Source organism: Typopeltis vanoorti, chromosome 5 (genome assembly GCF_054136105.1).
Source record: "Typopeltis vanoorti isolate ZY-2024b chromosome 5, IOZ_Tvanoo_1.0, whole genome shotgun sequence".
NCBI lineage: Eukaryota > Metazoa > Arthropoda > Arachnida > Uropygi > Thelyphonidae > Typopeltis > Typopeltis vanoorti.
Window position 1 is genome coordinate 46547833 of NC_143553.1, and position 25005 is coordinate 46572837.

A 25005-nucleotide genomic window follows, 5' to 3' on the forward strand; every position below is an offset into this window, starting at 1 on the left:
GTGACAGGGAAAAGGGAGAGAGGGACAGAAAGGAGAGAGAGAGAGCGACTGCAAGCAATAAGTGTGGGATGCCAGCGAGAAAAAGACAAATGAATCTATTCAGAATGTCATGTATGGAGATTCAATGAATCTGGTTGTGCAGAGTAGAGAAAGCCAGAGAAGTGCTTGCCTGGTGGAATGATAGTGGCAATGGCAGTGAAGAGGGGTGAAAGTGTGGAGGAGATGATAATGATGGTTGCAATGAATTACCTGAGAAGTAGCATGAAGCGTGTAGCATGAGATTTCAGTTGATGGTAGACACAGTGCAGTAGAAATATGTCTGAAGAAAGATAGTGAGCTTTTGCTCAGTATGATAATGCAGAGGTGGAGGTGAAGACCAGTGATGATGAATGAGGACACTGAGAATGTGCAGGAAAAGTAGTCTGGAATATGTAGATACATGGAGTACGTTTGAGGATACAAAAGCACTGTATGCAAGAGATGGATTATATTTGAATGCAATGCAGAAGGGTGCGGGCATTTGGAGAAACTGTTGTTTTAAGGACAATGTATTGGGACACTGTAAAGTGTATTGGGACACTGAAACTAGAATGTACATGTGGAATGTTGCAAAGATGCCCTCATATGGGGACAGTGGCTTGAGAAATGAGGGAGAGCGTACACTATATTACAAAGCAAGGTGTAGTATGAGGGGATAATAATGGCTATAAGAATACTGGCGATACACTGATTTTTCTGTATACAAATGCTAGGAGAATTAGGAATAAAGGGAATGAGTTTGAGGCATTTATTGACTCTCCAAAGGTTGTTGATATCAGTGAAACTTCATTATCTGAGGAGAATGTTCTAACAGGGATAGAAATCTAAGTATAGCATATTTTGGCAGGATAAGGAAGGGAAATGTGGTAGTGGAGTGTTACTTATGATAAAAGATGAATTGTGTACTCTCAGGATGGAGAATCTCAGCAGAAATAACATTAATAGCTTTGAGAGTATATGGTGTGAGATGGACGTTTATGAGACAAGATATTTACTGGGATGTGGCTGCACGCCAGGGAACATAAGATGGCAATGAGCAGGAAATGTTTAGGCAAATTAGTTTGTCAAGCGTAAAGCAAGTGATCCTTATGAGAGACTTCAATTACAGTGATATAAACTGGCCAGAGGAGACAGCATGCAGTAATAAGTGAACTGAATTTTTGGATTTCTTAAGGGAGAACTGTCTAGGCAGCATGTGATGGAGGGAACACTAAGATCAAGAGGTCTGGATATGTGACTGAGATGGCATACTTGCTCCCTGTTGGTGAGAGTGACCATGTAATCCTGACTTTTAGGATGAAAAGCCATTGGGAGGTATATGGAATTATAAAACAGGTGACTATCATAGACTTAGAAACCAACTTGTAGTAGTACAATGGATGAAAGAATGAAAAGGAAGAGAGTCATTAGTGCCTGATAGATACTTAAGAAAAAATTGTTGACAAGACTGTGATAAAGCAATTTGAAATGAAATGTGTGACAAAAGGAATTAAAGAGAAATTGCAATAAAAAAAGAGATTATGGAAGGCATACAAAGAGAGAGAGAGAGGAAGAGACAGTTGTATGAAGAATATACAGCTCAGGCTAGGAAAGTATTGTAAGGAGAGAAAAATTAAAATATGAAAGAAGACTGGCACTGCAATCCAATGAGAACCCCAAGGAGAGTTTTTTGCTATGTTGCGAGTAGATGGAAAAATTATAGTGTGCAGATTATCTTGCGTTATCTTGCTGAGTGGAGATTTTTCTTTTATATATATATATATATATATATATATATACACATATCTGATCCATACACGAAATGTCACAAAACGTATAGCAGATCAGGGACATGTCTGGGCAAGAGAATAGAAGAAACGAGGGATCCAATCACATTTTGCTTGATCAGCTGAGGATTGTAATCTTTGGTGAAGGAAGAGTGGGGAAGACTGTTCCAAAGAATAGAAGCAGATGGAATGAAAGAGGAAATAGTGAAGTTGGTACCGTGAGTTTCGAGATGGACTGTAAAAGGGTATTGATTAGCAGTGTCTCTTGTTTTAATGATTTTAGAGGAGAATGAAGTAATAATAGTGGCTAATTCAGCAGAGCACTGTCCATGAAAGTATCTGTAGATACTTTCATGGGCAGTGGGCACAAGGCAAGATGGGAATTAGGTGACCAAAGCAGATGACATAGTTGAGCTATTTAATGATCCTTTCATTAGAGTGTTTCATCTTCGTTCTACAGGATTTATTCCTATAAGGATAATGAGTGGTGAAGTGCTAGAAGTAAATGAAGAGGATGTATTCTGAATACTGAGTACACTAAATTTAATAGATCACTTATTTTCTTTTTTTCAGATAGGAATACTTTGTCCACTTTCACATATAAAACACCAATTATAAGTGATTAAGGATGGGCCAGGGAAGGAAGGGGATCCTTGGTGGGAGTTGAATAAGTTCTTTAATTTTACAGGCGATTTCAAGACAGTATTAAGGTAGTATTTTGTATATGCCGGCCTGATTGGCCGAGTGGTTAGCATATCAACTCTCCAGCCAAAAGGCTGCAGGTTCAAATCCCACCGTGGGCATGGATGTTTGTGATTGTCTATGAAAATACTAGTAGTGGTGGTTGGCCATAGATGGCATTGGCGTAGTTGGTAGATTGAGTGGTGGAGACGGAGAGATGTAGAGTAGGAGCCCTCCCTCAATGAGTCCTTGGATTCTCTGGAAGTGTCTCACATAATAATAATAATAATAATGTTTATTTTATCTGATATTCCTTTAACGTATGAAATGGCCACAGTTTTATTGTAATCTAGTTTATTTTTATTATTAGTTTCACTCTGGTGAAGAATTTTGTTGATAGTATTTTTGTTTAACTATTTTCTAAGAAAGTATTTAATTATAGATAAATAATTTTATATAGGAAGGAAGACGCGTGAAAGCTGTATCTAACAATAGAAGTTTTTTCATTTAATTATACTATAAATTAAATATGGCAAGGAATTATATTCTTGGTTTAATCCTTTATCCAAGTGCAAGCAAACAAAGTTTGTGCCTGAAGTAACTTCAGGACAGGGCAACTTGTATACAGAAGCTAATGACCTCACATCCCTTGCCTTAGTATCCCATAATACAAAGCAAATGTCCGTAAGGATATTTGCTTTGTATATAATGCTATGCATTATGGAAAGGGTCACTACCCAGACCGGTTTCAACCTTTATGAGGTAAGTGCAGGGATACCTCTCCAAAAATTCATGCAATCCCTCAGATTACCCGAGTGACCAGAAGGATCATTTAACTCAGTGGTAGTTCTACTCAGTGATAGGCTTACTCCATCACTAAGAAAAACCCTCAGACCCAGAAGTGATATCAAGGTTGAAGTAGTGCAGAAGTCATATTTCCATATATGAGTAGCCAAAAGGTGTCATGCCTTATTACTAAAATACTCTGGATTAGAGACAGATGTGAAGTCATATGCGAAGGTTTCTGTGGTTTATCAGTTCATAAGAAAGATTCCGGTAATTGGACCACATTTATTACGATAAATAACAATAATAAATATTCCTCCAGACATCGTAGAACTTTATAAATGCATAAAAAATACTTTTTTCATGTATCAAAATAAATTTCGGGAACAAAAAGAAGGACGGGCTATGGGCTACTCCCTGGCTTTAGCTAACCTATATATGGAACATTTTGAAAATAATGCTTTCAACAATTATCATAAAAAACCGAAAATCTGGCTATGCTATGTAGACGATATTTTCATCATATGGCCAGGAACAACAGAGGAACTAACTGCTTTCAAAGATTACCTGAATAATATACACAATAACATAAAATTTACTTTGGAACAAGAAGAGCATAAAAAACTTCCCTTTCTTGATATCCTAATAAAAGTCAATGAAAAAGATAATAAATTATCCTTCTTCATCTATAGAAAACCCACCAACACAGGAAGATTTCTTAATGCAGCCTCACACCACCACCACTCCTTGCAAGGTTTAATTAAAACCTTGAGGGACAGAGCTTATAATATTTCCAGCACAGAAAAACAAAGAAATGAAGAACTTCCACATTTAACACAAATCCTCAAATAAAATGGTCATGAACTGAAGACTATCAAAAAAATCCTGAACACACCTCCTACAATCATCTCACAAAAGCAAGATTTCAAGAACGCAATCACACTTCCATACATCAAGAATGTTACAGACAAAATGGCCAAATTACTAAACAAACATAACATCAAAGTGGCTTTTCTACTGTTGGAAAAAATTTCAAGATCTCTACATCCCCAAAAACCTCCACATCATCCTTTAAAAAATCCAGGTGTATATAATATTCATTGCTCCTGTGGCATCTGCTATGTAGGCCAGACGGGAAGATCAAGGGAAATTCGCATGAACAAACACCAAAAAGACATGCAAAAAAGAAGAGAACACAAATCAGGCTTAGCATACCATACAACTTCCACCGGCCATAATGTACTCTGGCAAAAAACAAACATGTCTTACATTGAAAAAAATTGTTTCATAAGGAAATTTAAAGAAGCTACAAAGATGCTTAGAATTCCAATCTACACCAAGTTTGGTTCAGCATTGATAAAAAATATACCCAAGTCAGACCTCGTACAATGTGAACGTGAACACAACATGACAGCATTCAGCATTGCACTGAATCTACTTTTGGATATTCAATTTAATGAACAGTTAGACAACTGCATAGAATGAACTATTTTGAGTAATTTCTCATTTCGTGTGTTTAAACTTTTAGTTACCTTTGACCCCTGAAGATGTAAGTCATACGACTTACGAAACTTGTCGGGTTGTTTTTTATTGTTATTTATCGTAATAAAGATGTGAAGTTATTAGTTCCTTGCCAGTCCTGAAGTTACTTCAGGTGCAAACATTGTTTACTTACACTTGGATAAAGAATTAAATCAAGAATATAATTTCTTGGCATGTTTAATTTATTTCACTTATTCATGTCTAGACTTTATAGGATTTATAAGCTTAAGATAAACAGTGAGGGAAAGACTGTAGGAAGGAAGACATGTGACAAGTATATCTAAAAATGGAAGTGTGTTCTGACTTTGAATTTCAAATGTGAGTTATGCATTTCTGTTGTTTGTTTAAGTGATTGAGGAAGGTGTCTAAAATTTAAAAACTGATTTTGAGCAAGTGTTAAGTTTTGTGAGTAGTTTGAATGTGCTCTATGAACACTGTTTTTTAGTACATGGCTTATGCCAAGGTGAATTTCCTTTTTAGCTTGGTGCAGTTATGAATAAGACTGCTGTCTCTACATCTTTTTTAAAAATGTCAGTTGATTAATCAAAAAAGAAATATGTATCTTTAGCTTACCATAGTGATTACACCACTTACGAATTAAATCTCTATTGATTATGAGAATCATTTCCTTTAAGAATCATTTCTGTTAAGAATAATTACTTTAATTTTAATCTTTAAAAGCAAATCAGGATATCATCATTACTTGTGCTGATAAAGACTATGGTTATTTTAAAGATAACAACTTACCTTGAAAAAAATGAATCACTTAGTTTCAGACAACAGCACCTACCAACTGGTGAAATAAAACTTAACTAATCAGATTAAAAAGAAAACAGTACAATTACTTAAACTAGTCTCTTCCTGGTCTGCAGACATAGTTAAAAAACTACTTCTGGACTATACTCATTCCCTAAGAATTTGTGGTTTGCCTAAGATTCATAAGCAGAACACACCACTTCAGCTGATAGTTGAAGGTATCAACAGTTTCAATTATCATCTAGCCAAAAAACTAGCATCAACACTCAAGGAGTTGGTAGGTTAGGCAATTCCTATCCCTATATAAAAATCATACAGAAACTTGTAAACAAAACTGACATCGCACTTGATAAAAGTTATTTATTAGTTTTGATGTATCTTTTCACAAATGTCCCAATCAATGACACAATTCTTCTTTTACAGGACAAATTCATTCCTGATATCATGGCACTATTTGCCCATGTACTACATTCTGGTTGTGTGTCAAAATATTTTTTTCCTGCAAAAAGAAGGCAGAGCCATGGGCTTGCCATTATCCCTCCCAATGGTTAACTTTTATATGGAAGCTTTTAAGCAACGTGATCTAGATTTCTTTATTTTAAAACCCAAAGTTTGCTTAGGTACATTGACAATGTTTTCATCATTTGGCCCCATGGCCACCAGAATTTAGACAGCTTCCTCAGCCAGTTAAACAACACAAACAACTCAGAGTTGAAATTCTAAGTCAGAACACACTTCCATTTTTAGATACACTTGTCACACATCTTCCTTCCTATATAAAATTATTTATCTATAACTAAATGCTTTCTTAAAAAAATGGCTAAAGCAAAAATACTATCAACAAAATTCTTCACCAGAGTGAAACTAATAATAAAAATAAACTAGATTACAATAAAACTGTAGCCATTTCATATATTAAAGAGATATCAGATAAAATAAACAAAATACTACATAAATGCTACCTTAGCCCGCCGTTAGTAAGGTGGGGTGTCACAGACCCCAAAGATATCGAAAGAAATAACTGTGACACCACCACCTTACTAATGCCAGGTTAATACTGTCTTGAAACCTCCTACAAAATTAAAGAACTTATTCAACTCCCCCAAGAATTCCCTTCCTTCCCTGGCTCACTCTTAAGTACCTATAATTTGTGTTTTATATGTGAAAGTGGACACAATTCTGAAAAAAAAAAATAAGCAACACATTAAATTTAATAACTATATGCTGGGTAAATATGGTAAATCTAGTATTTCTGATCATGCCCAGAATATTCTACACAGAATTGACTTGAATGGTACCTCTTCATTACTTCACTAAAATGTGGATGAGCAAAAATTTAAAGAGGCCTGTGAAATTCTAATCAATCACCATAATCTTGACAGTAACGATAAAAATCCCAAGAATGTGGATGGCACATATTCTACCCACCTAACCTTTTGTTCTAAGAGTTCATTATAAATTATAATTAGGACTTAGTACTCCAGAATCTTAGCCTTGATCTAACAAACACGTATAAATTATTGATCAGGCTGCCACTATTAGTATATTAAAAAAATAAATATTAGTATTAATAAATAAGAATTTGTTCTCTGACCATGTTATCAATAGGATATAGCTTTGATGTAGGTTTTCTCTCTTTTTTTTTCCCCCCTCACCAGAGGTCAGATCAGTAGAATGGTTGATCAAATCATTGTCACTTTGGTATACTGTTTGAAATGTAATGTAGCTAGTCTCTATATATGTGTGTATAATCCAGATGATGACCTTTATATGAAGGTCAAAACATAAAGGAAATTAAAGTAATTATTATTAACATGGTAGTCTCTACAATCTATCAAAATAAATGGAAAAATTGTGCTGCACTGTATTTGCCCATGGGATGGAGAGAGAGAAAGAAATTTTCTCATGCTGTGTGTGTATATCATACAGGCAGAATTTGCATCCCTTGGCTAAGTACTGTCTCTCTCTCTCTCTCTCTCTCTCTGTGTGTGTGTGTGTGTGTGTTTCCTCCTTTTTTCCCTAAGCCTTCCTCATTTGTTTGTTTCCTGCCATTCCTATAACTTATCTCTCCACTACATATTCTGGATCTCTTGCTCTCTCTCTTTTGGAATCCAAACAACAGTAAAGACTAATAATCTGCTATAAGTCCCAAAATACTTTTTTCCATTGTTCTCCGTCACATGCTAAGTCTCTTTTAAGGACTAAGTCTGGACACAATATATCTGCATTCTCAGTTTCCCTCTAAGCCAGGCAAATAAATTACAATCCATCCACTTTGCCTGATCTCTAGTAATTCCATGCTTTAGTCTTGTCTATTGTTGAAGAATACCATCTGTATCAGATAGGTATACTCTGGAGTGTATTCAATATCAATACCATTCAACAAGATAGAAATTTATGCTATTAATCATAACTTTTGTTTTCGTAAAATTCATTAAGCCAACCCCAACCAGTCTGCTTGTGCTGTTTACTTTATATATCACCACCCTTATTTCAGTGAGGTGTTCTGGGATGATGGCAATATCGTCATCAAAAAAAGAGATTACTCAGATTCTTTCCTAAGTTAGTGTATCAAATAGTATATAAAATCATTGCAAGTTCAATAAAATGAGTAATATTTTGAACATGCAAATTTTTACTGCCATTTTATGTAAAAATGAGCCAGCCTTATGCAGAAGTGATGTGATACACTGACAGGTAAGCTCCATCTGATGTGCACACAATTCAATATTTAGACTAGTGTCAATGTGTTAAATGGATAAGGAACCAGTTGAAACAGGTAGCAAAAAGTACTATTTAAACAGTAGACTTCCAGGAATCAAGCAGTTTTGAGAGCTTTGTTATCAAAATATTTATCAATATTTTAGGTTCATATATCAAAGATAAAATTTCTTTCTCTCTCTCTCTCTCTCTGCTGATGATGTAAAATTGCAAAGAATAGTAAGTTGTCTAGATGTCTTCAAGTCTCTATATAATCCTAAAATACTGGACAAGGGAAAAGAAATTACAATTCAATCTAAAAGAGTGTAAATATATTTTATTTTGTAACAAAGTAGGATGAAATGGATATAAATTCAATGGGAAGGATTTGGAAAAAGTTAAGAGATATACAAAATGAATAAAGACGACCAAATAAGAAATAATTATTTTAAATTCTACTTGTGGTGATTTTATATACTATTTGATACACTAACTTAGGAAAGAAACTGAGTATGACAGTCAGTCCAGTACAGTAAACACTATTATAACAAACTTACTATCCTGGTCTTGAGAGACAAGTGGATAGTGTCTCTGCTTTTGAACAAACAGCTGTAGATTTGAATCCCACTGTGTCATGGAAGTTTGTACTACCTAATTCCATGTACTACCTAAATGTCTTTAGGTAGTACATGAATTTTTGCACATTGTCAGGCTATGTGCTATAAATGGGATGAATTGGAACTTCGAAGTGGACTGAAAAGATCCATGTTATGATCTTTGAAGAAGGGATTCTTAATTATCTATCCTTAGTCCACCCAGGATACAAATGTACTACAGATTTTTCAAACCTTTTGCATGTAGGACATCTGAGATAGATAACTGAGATGAGACTATCAAATAGCCACTAAGGAATGCAGAGAACACACCAGGGCTTCTAAACTAATGTTCAGTCATAATCTACTCACAGTGTGCCCTGTTAATAAGTATCCACCTGGATACTGAACGAACAAATAAGGTTGAGGTGGCAATTTTTTGGATTCAGTTGACCAAACTGTACTCAGTACTGGCTTAAATTGAAAACAAAATTGCAGCACAATGTGAAATGTCATACTAGCTGGTGCACAAACCAACTGGTTTACTGCAATAATATATATTTAGAAAGTTTACCGAAACAAATTTCTTTTTCTATATAACAGCAAAGGTTGGTCAATTGGTAGAGCCTCTGCTACTAATAGCTCACACAAAAAGTTAAGTAAGTTTGAGAGCAGTTAGTAGTTGGAAGAAGGTAATCGTTCGATGCTGTTGGCACACTCTCCCTCGATGAATCTTTGGACTTCCTGGAGGTGTCACATAATGATAATAATAATTTCATGTGCAGACATTAAAATGAGAAATAGACATGCGGTGTTAGAGTCAAAAATAAATAAAGATTTTTTATAAAAAGAACAGTCCCAAAGAACCACACTATTTCGTTTTTATTGAACTGTCCTTTTTATGCTAAAGGTAACATCCTATTTCTTAGTTTAGTAATAACAATTTAATTATCTCAATTGTGTTACAAAGCATGCCATAGTCTAATAAAAATTGATCTCCATATCAATGTCATCCAAATCTTTCTGCACTGGATGAGATTCTATTTCTTCTCTTCAGTGAATAAACTACGTATTCAGAAACTGAAAAAGTCCTAGAAAAATTCAGATGAGTCAAATTAACAGTCTATAAAAGGAAAATAAGTATTTTATACGTTTTTTTTTCCTTTTAGGTATGAACTATTTTATTTAGTTCTTAACTATATGGAAACTATCTACTTAATTCAGTGATAATTTTTTCTTTTTGTTCATTTAACACACACACACACACACACACACACACACACACACACACACACACACACACACACACACACACACACACACACACACAGAGAGAGAGAGAGAGAAAAATAGATTTCGACAACACAGCCATGAAAATACTTAATTATTTCCTCATGAAGAAGTTCTTTGTATCTGTATCCCAGTTTGTTTGTTTGTTGTTTTTTTAATTTAATTGATATACCCTATGTTTTTAATTCATTATTGTCTGGAAAAAAAACAATTCTAATACACATTTGTTTTGTTCATTTCTCAGCACTCTGCTATAACATCTGCTTCCATTATTTGGCAGTTACATGGAGGGTGGAATTGGAGCGGCAAGATATCATCAGTGCTTGGGCACTTGCAAAGGAATATTATTAGCAGCAATAGTAAGCTATATACTGCGAGTGAAGAAGAGAACACAATTGGGTGTAAAGTGGATGATAAACAATATCAAACAGGAACTGCAGGTAAAAAAAAAGAGATTATGGAAGAGATATAAAGAGAGGGGATGGAGTGCAGATGCATGAAGAATATAAATTTCAGGCCAGGAGAGTGACTAGTATGGTAAGGAAGGCAAAACTGGAATATGAGAAGAGATTGGCCCTGAGATCCAAAGAAAATCCTAAGGAATTTTTTAGCTATGTTGCCAGTAGGAGGGGAAATGATTGTGGAAGATGACATTGTTGAATAAAAATGGAAATAAAGTGATGGATGCAAAGGACATAGTGGAGTTGTTCATTGAATATTTTATTGGAGTATTTCATTCTAGAGAAGTAAGTTTTAATATTAGAGGGACAGAACAGGTTTGAGGTTTAGAAGAGAGTGTTTCAAATACTAAGTACTCTGGATGTCAATAAAGCAATGAGACTGAATGGGATTCCACCACAGGTTTCGGGAGGATGTGCTAAAGAACTGACAGTTCCCTTGACCTGGCTTTTTAAAAAATCTGACCATTGCATAAGGGTTGTAGCAGAAGTGTCAAACTACAGATCAGTTTGTATTTCATCAGTAGTTGTTAAGATCTTGGAGAAGTTAGTAAGGGATCATTTACAGCATTGGGCAGATGAGGATAATGTTATCTGTGAGAATCAACATGGTTTTGTTAAGCGATGCTCTTGCTTTAGTAATATGATTACCTTTTATAATAAAGTGAGAGGAGCAGCTGATGAGGGAAAAGGCACATTCTGCCATTTTTTTGGATTTTATAAATGCATTTGACAGGGTACCACATGTGTTTAGATGTCAGGTTAGTGAACTGGATTCAGGATTTTCTATCTGATAGGTATCAGAGAATTGTGTATGGGGCAGGGGGGGGGGAACATTATCAAGGAGGCAGAAGGTTACAAGTGGCTCCCACAGAGGTCAGTAGTGGGATCTGTAAACAATATCAAATGATATCAAAATCCATTGTCAATGGATTGCAGGAGAATATTCAGTTGTTTACAAATTATGTGAAACTGGAAGGGTTATTAGTAATGGTGCAGATGTGGTAGCAGGAAAAAGAGCATTTCAATAAATTCGACAGATGGTAAATGAATGTGGATTTCTGTTTAATGCATCTAAACGTAATACAGTAAACTTTCAATTTAACAGACTATTAGCGGCTAAGGGTTGTCCGTAAAATTGAAAGTCCATTAAATCATGAATCTTGGAATAATATTGAAAATAAAACACTTTCAGTGGTACAGATTAATATATTTCAATGAGAACATTTTTATGTAAATACCGTTTTAATGAGGATTGGGCTTGAAAAAAGCATCAAATTTCAGTTGCTTTCCACTTCTATACTGTTTCTTAATAATTAATGATCGAAATTGCTGAAAATATTCATAATAAGCAATCACCTCTGGATCTGAAGATGCACCTATGAATAAGATGATGTCGTCCATGTGTTCTCTAACCACCGATAGTTTCAGACCAGCTGGAATTGCTTTTTCTTCTTCCTCGTTGTCTACCTCCTGATCACTCCAGCAATCTCTTCCTGACTGAGAATTGGGTAGCCTGGGTCACCCTTGTCAATGTCTAACTACTGTTCAATATCATTCTCACTGACATTATTACCAGCTCGCATCAAAGTTTCACGGAAATCAGAGATTTCAAAACCTCTTAAATCATATTCTGATTCATTCCCATTCAGTAACTTGATCCAGCCATTAGCCAATGTTGTAGTCTTTCTTTCCTTCCAAGCAGCAGCAAAATTAAAGATGGTGGACTTGATGTTGTATGCATGCAAATTTTGAAGTGTCCAGGCTCTTCTCTGGGATCATTTTCGTTCTCCAAGACAATCATAACCTCTTCAAGAAACTTCTTCTTATACAACCTCTTGCAGGCAACAATACTCCCTGGTCTATAGGCTGTATTATAGAAGTGGTGTTTGGAGGAAGGAAGATACATTTATTCTTCCATTCCTACTAACCAACTTGTTAATAGGAATGCCAACTGGTTCATAACATTCTTCAAAGTGCGAGGCTTTCATGCTCTTCTGACTACCATCGGCATTAAAACAAAGTAGGGCTAAAATGCACTCCTTGTTTAATTTGCGGCCAGGCATGCTAATCTCATGTTTGTTTACGAGGGTATTTTCAGGAAGAGCATGATAGAACAGACTGGTTTCATCTGCACTGTAAACTTGAGACAAAATAAGACTCTCATATTCAATGACTTCATTGATATTTTCTGAAGGGCTCAACTTGTTCAATATCGGCACTCAGTGCTTCACCACATGTTTGCCTGTTCGTAATGCCATGGCATTTATGAAACCGCCAAAGCCAGCCATCGCTCACCTGAAACTGTATGCCCATGTGTTGTGCCAGTTTTTCAGCAGCCGACCTTAATTCAACACCATGAACAACAATGCCACCAGACTGCTGTTGAACAAACCACATGTGGTGTGCCACAGGGTTCTGTTCTTGGACAACTACTTTTCAATTTGTTCATTAACGATATAGGAAAGGATCTGAGAGGAAGTGTTCACTTGTTTGCTGATGATGCAAAGTTGGGTAGAGCAATAGTGAGTGCACAGGATGTCAAAATTTTGCAAGATGATTTGGATAGTTTGGAGGACTGGACTAAGGAAAATGGATGTCGATTTAATCTGGCAAAGTGTAAGGTTATGCATTTTGGGGTGAAAAGATTAGCAGCAGTATATCCATTGGTGGAACCATACTCCAGGAGATTGATGAGGCCAGGGATTTGGGAGTGTTGGTGGATAGGGAGTTGAAGTTTACGGGTCACATCGCAAAAGTGGCTAAATTAGCTCATCAAATCACTTGGTTGCTGAAAAATACTTTAACAAGCAGAGACAAACAAGTTATTGTTCCTCTGTATCGAGCTTTGATAAGACCCTCTAGACTACTGTGCCCAGATATGGGCGCCAGAGTTACTTCTTGATGGGGAGGAGGTGGAGAGGATTCAGAGACGAGTGACCAAGATGATAGCAGGTCTATGGAATGAATCTTATGAGAAGGTTGAAGATTTGTGGGTTGCAAAAATTGGTTGATAGGTGGAAAAGGGGTGTATGATTGAGACATTCAAATTACTGAAGGGTTTCTATAAGATTAATTCAGAAGATATTTTTGAGAATAGAACTGGTGGTGGGAGGACTAGGGGCCATACATGGAAGCTGGGCAAGAATGTGGTTAGCAAGGGTGTTAGAGCTAGGTTTTTTACTTGGAGAGTAGCGAATGAGTGGAATAAGCTGCCAGTCTGTTGTGGGTGCTATGACTGTGAATGAGTTCAAGGCGAGGTATGATAGATGCTGATTGTCGAATAGTTGTTCTTGACATGATGTTAGGGCCTCCCTTGATGAGTCTGTTAACTCCTTGGAGTTGCCTGAAATAATAATAATAATAATAATAAATCACCTTATGGTAACTTGTTTTGGTAAAATACTTAAAAGCTCTGTATTACTTAAATCTTGGTATTTCTAAGCCTGGCTCCCACTGATGAGACCTCAATAAAGGTCGAAACCAGTCTGGGTAGTGCCCCCCCCCCTGCCTTCAATGCATAGCATCATACATCTCCTCAAGGAGATGTGCTTTGCATTAAGGGTAAATATTAAGAATAGTGATCAGGGCTTATTCCACCTTTACCACAAGTTGCCTAGACTTTCACTACTTTGCAGGTCCCCCAGACTTACAGGCGCAAATTTGACTGACTTGTCTGTTTGCTTACTTGGGAAATGGAGTAAAACCAGGTTTAAAATAGCTTGGTATCTTTAACATATATATATATATATATATATATATATATATATATATAGAGAGAGAGAGAGAGAGAGAGAGAGAGAGAGATTTCTCATCATCATCATCATCATCAAATTCCTGCCATGTACCCTCAAGGGGTGTACAGGATATGACAGTACTACATGAAAAAATTACATCATTACTAACTTCCTATCTACAATTTTTCTCCAAATCAGTCTGTTACTTGTCAAGACTCCAACATTATCAGATCTTATATTTCTATCGTCTAAGGCACTTTGTACCTTATCAATCCACCTATATCTTGGTCTTCCTCTGGGTCGTTTTCCTGCCAACCTGGCAGAGAACACTTGCTTTGCTAATCTTTCCTCTCCCATTCTATTTAAGTGACCATACCACCTGAGATTAGCTCTGCTAACGCATTCCTGGATGCTGACAATGTCAAGTTCTTTCCTAATATCCTCATTTTTAATATGATATTGCCATTGATGCCATCTGTTCATGCCTCTAATCTTTCTCAGGACTCTCATATCTGTGGTCTGTAGTCTTTGGTCAAGTGTTTTACTTCTGACCCAGCTCTCAGATCCATAAGTTAAAACTGGTTTGAACACTGTCTTGTATACAGCTAATTTAGTGTTCCGATTAATTTCTTTCTTATTCCATATGAATTTATTCAATTGACTTCCCACCATACCAGCTTTGCTGATTCTGTTGTCTATTTCTATATTTAATTTACCATCTTCAGTAAAACTCGTGCCTAAGTAGCTGAAATGTTTTACTTGTTCCACAGGTTCTCCATTCACAACAAAGTTGACATTTTCAATGATTCTGCCTATTTTCATTGTCTTTGTCTTTTTATTGCTGACCTTCATACCATATCTATTACAACAGCTATTCAATTTAGTCAGAGAATCTTGCAGACTTGTAGCAGATTTATTTAGAAGTATAACATCATCTGCATAAAGCAAAGAGCTGACATTAACATCTCCAATTTTGATATCAGGTTTAATACCACATTCCTTCATAATGTGATCCATATAGACAATGAATAACAGAGGGGATAATGTACATCCTTGTCTCACACCAGATTTAACATTAAACCATCTTCCTGTACTTCCTTCAATTCTAACTGCTGACTTACAACTCAAATAAAGACTAAGTATTGCTTGATATAATGCCCCATTGACACCATATAACTGCAGCATATTGAATAGCTTCTCTCTTGGCACTTTGTCATATGCCTTTTCAAATCAACAAAACTTAAATACCGATCTTTGTTATATTCCCATGCTTTCTCGACTATTTGTCGTAAAGTGAAGATCTGATCCTGACAGCCTCTATTTGGCCTGAATCCAGCTTGTTCTTCACCAAGCTTTTCTTCCACAATTCTTCTCAACCGTTTCTCAAGTATACTTGCATAGATCTTGCCAGGAACATTCAGTAGGGAAATACCTCTGTAATTCTCACATGCAGTTTTATTTCCCTTTTTATGTATGGGTACTATGAGAGCTCTACTCCAATCATCGGGAATTCATCCCTCTGTCCAGGCTTTCTGAACTATGCAGTGCAGCCACTGTAAGACTTTTATGCCACCATACTTCAGCATTTCTGGTCGAATATCATCTACTCCTGCTGCCTTTCCACATTCCAAGCCTTTGATGGCTTTTTCTACTTCAAGTATGGATATGTATTCCTGACTGCATGCCTGGTCAGTGTTTTTTACCACTGTGCTGTCATCAATGCTTGTTTCATTTAGCAGTTTTTCAAAGTAATTACTCCATACTTCAAGTATATCTTTTTCTCCTGTTTTCATGTCACCTTTATCATCTCTAACTCCTTTTACAGCACTCTTTCCTCCATTCCTAAGCTTCTTCAACAACCTCCAGAATATTTTGCCACCTTCTTGATATTTATTTTCTATATTCTTGCCAAAGTCCTCCCATGACTTTTGTTTAGCTAGTTTTACACACTGTTTAGCTTTCTTACATTTGTCTCTGTATTCTGTAAGAGTAAAAGCTGACTTATTTGCCAGGAACTTTTGATATGCTTTCTTCTTTTCCTTCACTGTCTCTTTAACTTCCTGTGTCCACCAGGGAGTTCTGATTTTTTTATCCTTGCACACAACCTCACCACATGCCTCTCTGGCAGAATCAATCAATGTTTTCTTCAGAGTTTGATACCGAATCTCCAAGGTTTGATTCCTGTTCTCAAACTCTTTCATTTTTTCTTCAATAATCTTTGTGTATTTTAGTCTACAGTTCACATCTGAGAGCTGCTCAACTTTTATTCGCTTTAAAACTTTCTTACATGTTATTCTTTTCAATATGAAATTCAATTTTATCCTGCTCAAGACTAAATAGTGATCACTTCCAATTTCAAATCCTCTGTACACTCTGGTGTCCTGCTCCAGGGAGAAAACATCACTATCAACAATAACATAGTCAATGAGACTTTTCTTATTCCTAGCCTCCTCTCTCCATGTGAATTTGTGCACATTTTTATGTTGGAACATGGCGTTAGTAATAACCAGTCCATGTCCTGAGCAGAAATCCAACAGATATTTGCCATTATTATTAGCTTTGCTCTTTTCTCCAAATTTTCCCAAAATATTTTTGTATGTCTCACAATCATTTCCTACTCTGCTATTTAGAGAGAGAGTGATTTCTTTTCTTTTTTTTAATTTCAACTTGGTATGAACAAATCCTCATTACTGCCTGCTCTTGATAACAGAAAATTGCATCTGCTATCTGCTCTTCTTTTGTTTACCAAGTACTTTAAGTTGAAAGCTTCCTTATTATGGCCAGACCCCCCCCCCCTCCCACCCTCAAGAGAACAGAACACAAACTCTGCATCTTGAACTGCTACTACATTTGCATCCACTAATAAGTTACTCTGGTCAAACTGTTCAAATGCCATGGATACTTGTCGGAATTCATTGACTAGAAAAATCCTAACACACTTCACAAAAACAAATGTAAATTTGAAAAATTCTCATAAGCTGACCTCATCTTTGGAAACTATAGCAATCCCACATAAACTTGGGTATATAAAATAACCTATATTTATTTGTGTGATTCTTATTCTATGACCTTTAAAAGCCCAACAATTAAGAGCACCTGCACCTACCAGGTTGCTTGGTTGCTTCCTTTAGAATTGCAAGCATTTCTGCTCCTCAAATACTTCAGTTTTTTGTTTTTTTTTTAACTACGCAGTGCCTGCATGCACATATAGATATACCAGTGTACTGTTTCATTGATGATGCCAGTTGGACTTTAAAAAATACTTTGCAAAAGTTTCAAAGATTTGAATATCAATGTCTGTGTAGGACTGTGGTAACATTCCTCATACCATAATACTAGACCACCAGAAGAAAGACCTTTAGTTCAATTCTAGTAATTGACACTAGAGAACTTTTTCCTAGGCCATTTTTCAGCCAGTTACTGAGTTAGTAGATCTTTGGCACATGTAAGTATGGTTCCTGCCCTCCTAAAAATTTGACTCTCCAGACAACAAGATGAGTGTTAAGGTAACGATCAAAACATATTGGCAGTTTATCTATAGATAGACTTTTGCCTGATGCCTAAAATCATAACAGCCATAGATGCATCTTTTGGTAATAGCTAAAGATGGAACTATCCCTTGATTTCTAAAAGTTAGTTGGGACTTAAAGAGCTTGTCTACCTATTCCCTTTGGGAAATAAAAATACATTCGAGGGGGAGATATCACACATTGTCATCTGATTCCTAAAAATACCAACATAGGTGACAATATATTATATAAGGGACATTAAAAATATTTTTTTTTAATTATCTGTAAAATCACTCTAAGCAAGTTCAGTATACCTTTCAAAAAAATTTTAATGTATTTTAAGTCATCCTGTTTCTAATGGTTAAAACACTTAAACGTTTTCCTAATGCTCTCTAGAAGTAACCTTCTTACCTTCCAAAGGCACCATAAGTGTTCACAATTCTCAAAGGTTCAAATGATGTATTCATCTGTTGGTGTGGAGACAGAAGATTTATTATCACAGGAATACTCAAGTATGCAATGGTAAATCCTAATGAAAGGTCAATTATGCGGCGTGTTTTTCCTGTTAAAAATAATTTGGTTGATTGAAAAAATAGTAACAGGTATATTTCAAAAGGACAAAAAAAAAGCTTTTGTAATGATTATTAGTTTTGGCAGTATACTCAGATTTATCTCTTTGGTTACTTTTCACTAAGGGAATAATTACAGTAAGTATTTATTTTAGTAACAATTAATAACAATTTTGCAATTTCCATCATAATAAAAGAATACCTGCACAGTATTATTCCATATATACATGGCCAACCATAGGAACAGTGTGTTATAATGGATATTTTGCTATACTAAATTTCTTTTAGCTTTGTACCTATGGGTCTTTATTAGTTGCTTGTTTGTTCACTGTCCAGTGTGAGAACACTGGACAATGGCCCTGCTTATTGGAGTCTTGAATTTGCTTGAAAAAGTTTCATGTTTGGCATCTAAAGCATGAATTTGAAATTATGTAAAAAAAATAATAATAAATATAACATCAAAAATAAAATTAAAAAATAATTTAAAATATCTTCAGCCATTCACGTACTATAAGTTTACAATCTTTTGTGGATATTGAGCCATATGTATTTAAAAAAATTAAATAAAATAAAAATTAAAAAAAAAAAGCTTATATCATTATTCCTATGTCTATGAACACACCTTACCGGCCATTATGGATCAAATACGCATCCTCATACCTTCGTATCCATCATATATTTCAATGTAATATCAATGGTATTACAATTTTAATATGCACTTCGCATCCATGGTAACTTGGACGTATATATACGTCCTGGCCGGTAGCATGGTTAAAGAGCTTTAATACAAGAATTAACTGAAATGAGAATGTTTATTTTTTTCATTTCATTTCCAAAAACACATGCATAGTTCATTTTTTACACGTTCGCTGCCAACTACGAGTATACTCGTAGTTGGTAAACCAGCCACACAAGCCAGCTACGAGTATACTCGTATGACGCTTACCGCTGGCAACGAGATTACTGTACTGACCTTGAAGAAGTGAAAATGCTTGGCTTGTGGAGCTAGCATAAAAACTGTGTATTCTCTCATAGATGGTATATGCTCTGCACAAGCCAACTATGAGTATACTCGTATGACGCCTACTGCCGGCAACGAGATTATCATACTGCCCTTGAAGAAGTGAAATTGCTCGGCGTACAGGAACAGACTATGCCGAAATAGCGTTGCAGCGAACATGTTAATAAATTCAACATACTCTCCCCCCCCTCACCCCCAACAACTCATTTCATCCAGAGCAGATTCAGTTATTCTACATTCTTAAAGAATAACTGAAAGGATATTAGTTTGTGTGAAAAGCCAGCAGCATAAATTAAATTCTTTCATGTGGTATTACTGTTAATCAGTTATTCATAATTGATTAATGCCAAGCACCAAGTCTGTCATAATCACTGGCTCTGTAGCTCCATAAATATCTTTCCTTAATGGGCGATATTTGTGAAACAAAATTTAACATGCTTAATGGCCTCCCAGGTCAAGACTGCATGATCACTTTCTAAATAGCAGTGATGTAGGTCACTTAGAAACAAATCTTCTAGCAATCATCAATTCCACCATTCTCAAATGGCAAGTCTTCCCCATCACATTCTTTTCAAGTAATATCCCTCAAGTAACTGCATAAATTCCATTTTCTTTTCCTATGTGTGATTTCCTCTTTCCAAGATATGCCCTCATAGTCAAAGTCCTCCATAATAATTACTTACTCTGTTGACTGATTTAATTTAACAATACATATACTCTATATCTTCCTTTTGTTACTCCTGGCCTGTAGCAATAACCAAATATATATTTTGCTGTTGGCCTTTATCTTACACAAGATACTCAAATGCACTGCCTTTCATGTTCATACCTTTCTGCTGCAATTGTAATCTTGTTGGTTGCAATTTTTCTGCTACAATGCCTCTGTTATCAACAACAATACAAGGTCACTAGTGGTGTGCCACAGGGGTCTGTATTGGGTCATTGTTGTTCAATTTGTATATTAGTGATATTGAGATGGGATTATCTGATGACATGTAGCTGTTTGTAGATTATGCAAAATTGGGGAGAGCAATGAAGAGTCAAGCAGATGTTACAGTCTTACAGGAGGACTTGAATAGATTGCATGAATTGGCAGTTAATGGAACGATAAGTTCAATTTTGCAAAGTGTAAGGTTTTGAAATTTGGTAAGCAATGATGGGATGCAAAGTATACTTGGGGGGGAAATGTTGAAGGAGGTAGAGGAGATGAAAGATCTTGGACTGGTGGTGAACAAGGACCTGAAATTCAGGGACCACATTGCCACATTACAATCATGCCTTTACAAGTTGTGAAGATGTCACAGTGGATAATGAAAATGATGGAAAAGGACCCTGATGTGCAGAAATAAAGAGATTGTGATTCCATTGTATGAGGCCTTGATAAGGCTTCATATGAATTATTGTGCACAGATTTGGTCACCAAATTTTCATGGTAACAAGGATATGTTAGAGAAGGTCCAGAGAAGATTCACAAAGGTGGTCAGCAGTTTTTGGAATGTGGAGAATGACGACAGATTGAGAGAATGTAAATTGCAAAGCCTCAGAAATAGGAGGAGGGGGGGGATGAGACATTTAAGTTAGTTAGGAGTTGTTATCAGGTTGACATGAAAGAGATTTTTCAGAAGAGGGGTAGAACATGAGGACATCCCTAGAAAATGTATAAGGAGGGTGTGAGCAGAAGAATGAGATAAAGGTTATTTGCATGGAGAGTGGTTGGGATGAGTGGAATGCATTGCCTGAGTGTGTTGTGAATATAAAAACAATGAATCAGTTTGAGGCATGGTTGAACAAGCTTTGTGTGTGTGTGTGATGGTGAGTGCCTCCCACAATGAGTCTCTGACTCCAAGGAGGTTAGATGTTAATAATAATAACATGCCTTTTCTCATTCTATTCTACCTATGCCCTTCCCTCTTGACTAAAAATATTCCTTACATTCTATTCCTATATCATCCTCTGTCAAGCAGTTCTCATTAATACAAATATACAGATAATTTTTGTCCATGTCTAATTAACCAATGCCAAAACCTCCAACCTTGTTCTTGATGCTTCTGACATCAGATTCAAATTCAAGGCCTGAGAAACTACATTCAGCACTGATCATTCCTACACTCAGTTGATTGAAGTTGTCTGCACACATACATACTCAACTGCATTTCCCCCATTCACCAGTTCTAGTTTCCCTGATTTTACATTTCCAGTGTCTCAGACAACACTTTCTTCAGATACATGATGCCAAATTCATTTTCAAGTGCAATCCATCAGTCATAAGTCATTTTTTCCATCTAATTTACTCCAGACATCTACATACCATTCCCTCCTGCACATTTAATAGTTTGCAATCATTGCCTTTCTTCACAATTAATTCCCATCATTCTAACATTGTAAGTCTGGCAACAGACTTACAATCATTACGCTCTTTCACTTTTCCTTGCTACACTTGAACAGCATCACAAACAATCTTTACCCCTGGAAACTAAATTAGTCATCCATCATTAAGTACATCTCTTATCATGAATTCCTACCATACCCTCTATACTCTCCTCCTTATCCCCATCTTGCTTGGTTATACATTAGTTTCTCTTCCCTCTCACACATTTGCTTTCATTATCTTCTCTGCTATACCATTTAGCAGAGGTTTCCCCAAATGCTCAAGTTAATGCATTGTCCTTGTGAAAGATTCCATATAAGTATGCTCTCTCTCTTTCTCTCTCACACACACACACCAACACACACATTACAACCACCTCATTACTTCTCTGATCTTTCATAATTTTCACATTATTGTTTATAATATGTTCACTACATTCACTCTTACATACACCCTTTCTCTGAGACTACTAGAATATCACTAGTTCATAAACAAATTACTGCTATCATAGTTGGGTGGTAACGATCATTTTCCATACTCCTAGCAACCAAAAAAATTGAATATGAAGTTTAGCACTCTAAACAAAGTAAGGTCATAAGCAAACACAAACATCACATCAAAAACAATTATACCATCTCTAGGATAAATATATATATATATATATATATATTTTTTTTTTGTATAAAAATTTCATTCCAATAAGAAAAAAAAATTACTCTTATGTCTAAATCCTTTCAACTGAACTTGGAATTTAGTGCCATTCTCTGAAAAAAAATCATTTAGGTTGCAGAAAAAACATAAAATATATATATATATAAAAGATAAAAAATTCTCACTTGCTGGAATGGACTCCACATATCCTCCCATACCATGAAAGGTAGGTAATCTACACCATATCATCCATACCACGGGCAGGCTAATATTCAGAAAACTAGTCTTGAAACTGAAAATTATATTCCGTTCTATTCTGAATATCTTCAGTTAACTGTGTAAACTGCCATATTCATACAAGAATGACATACCATAAAAGGGAGTCTTCATTCTAGAGGTCATACCATAATCTTTATTTTTTTTTTTATTCTTAATCATTCAAAAATATTTTTCGACAATGAAAACAACTGACTGCAGAAACTCTTTCTTCAAACATTAGGCATTATTATTATTATTACAAGATGCCTCCAGGGAATCAGAGACTCATCAAGGGAAGATACATATCTCTCAAACCACCTTCAGTATATTCATGTCATACCTTCTCTTGAATTCATTTGCACTATCTGTACTTACAGCCTCCAAAGACAAGCTATTCCAGTCATGCCCTGCTCTATGAAAGAAAAATCTAGCTCTCTCACCCCCCTTTCTTCACTGCATTCATTCTCAACTTTCATGGATGCCTTCTCATCCTCTCACTCTCCCTAAAATGGAAAGAAGTTTGTAGATTTCTAACATATCACTTCTCTTTCTTATGTTTACTAGCATCTGCAGTCAACAAATTCTCAATCGCTCCTCATAATCTACATTCCACATGCCTATCAACTTTAATATTTTCCTTTGCACGCTCCCCACTATATTTCCATCCTCTAAAAAACTAGGAAAAACCTGATCTGTGTACAAAAGTCCAGATGAGGTTATATCGAAGCCTTGTAAAGCAGTGAAATGACTTCCTTATTTTCATGTATTAGTGTTCATTTCAGCATTCCAATTATCCTCTGAGTTATACTCACAATCTTTGTTATATGGCTCCTGAACTTCAACTTCTTCTCTACTAAAACTCCAAAATCCCTGCCTGAACAGTTTCTTCTAGCACAATCTCATCAATATAATATGACATTATAAGAATTAAGTAGTAGGAGAGACAGTTAGATGTGGGTCCAGCAGAGTGGAGTGTCCTCCTGTGATAAGGGCACTCTTAATGTAGTTCTGCTATCAAACCTTTTTTATTTTATCATATATATATATATATATATATATATATATATGAAAAGTTTATTTTATTTTGTGAATTAATTTTTAATTTTGTATGTAATTTATTTTGTAATTTTTTTTTCACCAGATGTCAGGCTAGGGTAAATGATTAAGAAAGTATTTAGATTCATCTTACTTTTGTGTAGTGTTATGTAGCTTGTGTCCTGTACATATGTTTTCCTGATGATGACTTCACAATATACAGAGGTTGAAACATTGAATGTTATTTTCTTAATTATAATGCCTCTTTGATGTATAATGGCATTATAATGTATAATGTACAGTGGCATTGTAATGTATAATTATAATGCCACTGTATAATGCCTCCATAAATTCTTCACTATAAAGGATACAGTGAAGAATTCACTATATCCATAAATTCTTCACCATATATACAACAATTGATAAGTTTCGTGCATTTTTTTTCCTTTCTATATGAAAGACTTCATGAATATCCACTATCAAGTTTCAAACATCCTCCTCATTTCTCTCACAGAGCCATTATGCAATGGCATTATAATTATACATTACAATGCCACTGCACATTATTATACATTATAATGCCATTATATACATCACAGAAGCATTATAATTATACATTATACAGTGTTCTTCTCACTCCATTCATGCACTACTGCTCATCCTAATTTTGGTTTTCGTTTAATCATGAAGCAAGAAAAATGATTCGCCATTGTGTGTTATTATTTTATCATTACAGTACTTTTATTCTTACATTCGATTATTATTACAGTACTTTACTTGAAAACAGTAAATCTCACACACTTCAAGCAAAATAAGTAAGCTTTTCATATGTCTCTATGTTCACTGAGATCTACAGATGTTGTATGGTCACTCCGATGCTCGATGATGTTCCACACCAGGCCTCGCCATGTAGTCCTGTTGTTTGCTTTTCTGGCAGCCTCGACTCCCTGAAGATCAGTCACTCCACACACGCCATCCATCCATCTCATTGATGGTCTACCCCTGCCTCTTTTTCCAGGAACTTTACCTTCTATTACTGTTCTGAGAAGTCCTCCTTCCATCCTTTCTATGTGTCCAAAATATTTTAACTTTCTTCTGTCAATATCCTTAAGGAGCCTTGAAGTTCTACTAATCTTTTCTAATACCCATTCATTTGTACGCCTTTCAGTGTATGATATCCTCAACAGCCTTCTGTGACACCACATCTCAAAAGCAGATATCCGTTTCTTATCTGACTTCTTTAGGT

At 35.6% G+C, this 25005-nt stretch overlaps 1 protein-coding gene across 1 annotated transcript in view; it reads right to left on the bottom strand.

The window, feature by feature from the left end:
- Nucleotides 1-25005, bottom strand: part of LOC150106356 (lipase maturation factor 1-like) — a 239147-nt gene that overhangs the window by 87878 nt on the left and 126264 nt on the right. Inside the window, exon 9 of the mRNA XM_090393097.1 lies at nt 18269-18419. Within this exon, the coding sequence (XP_090249223.1) occupies nt 18269-18419 (151 nt within the window). The remainder of the gene's footprint in view (nt 1-18268; nt 18420-25005) is intronic.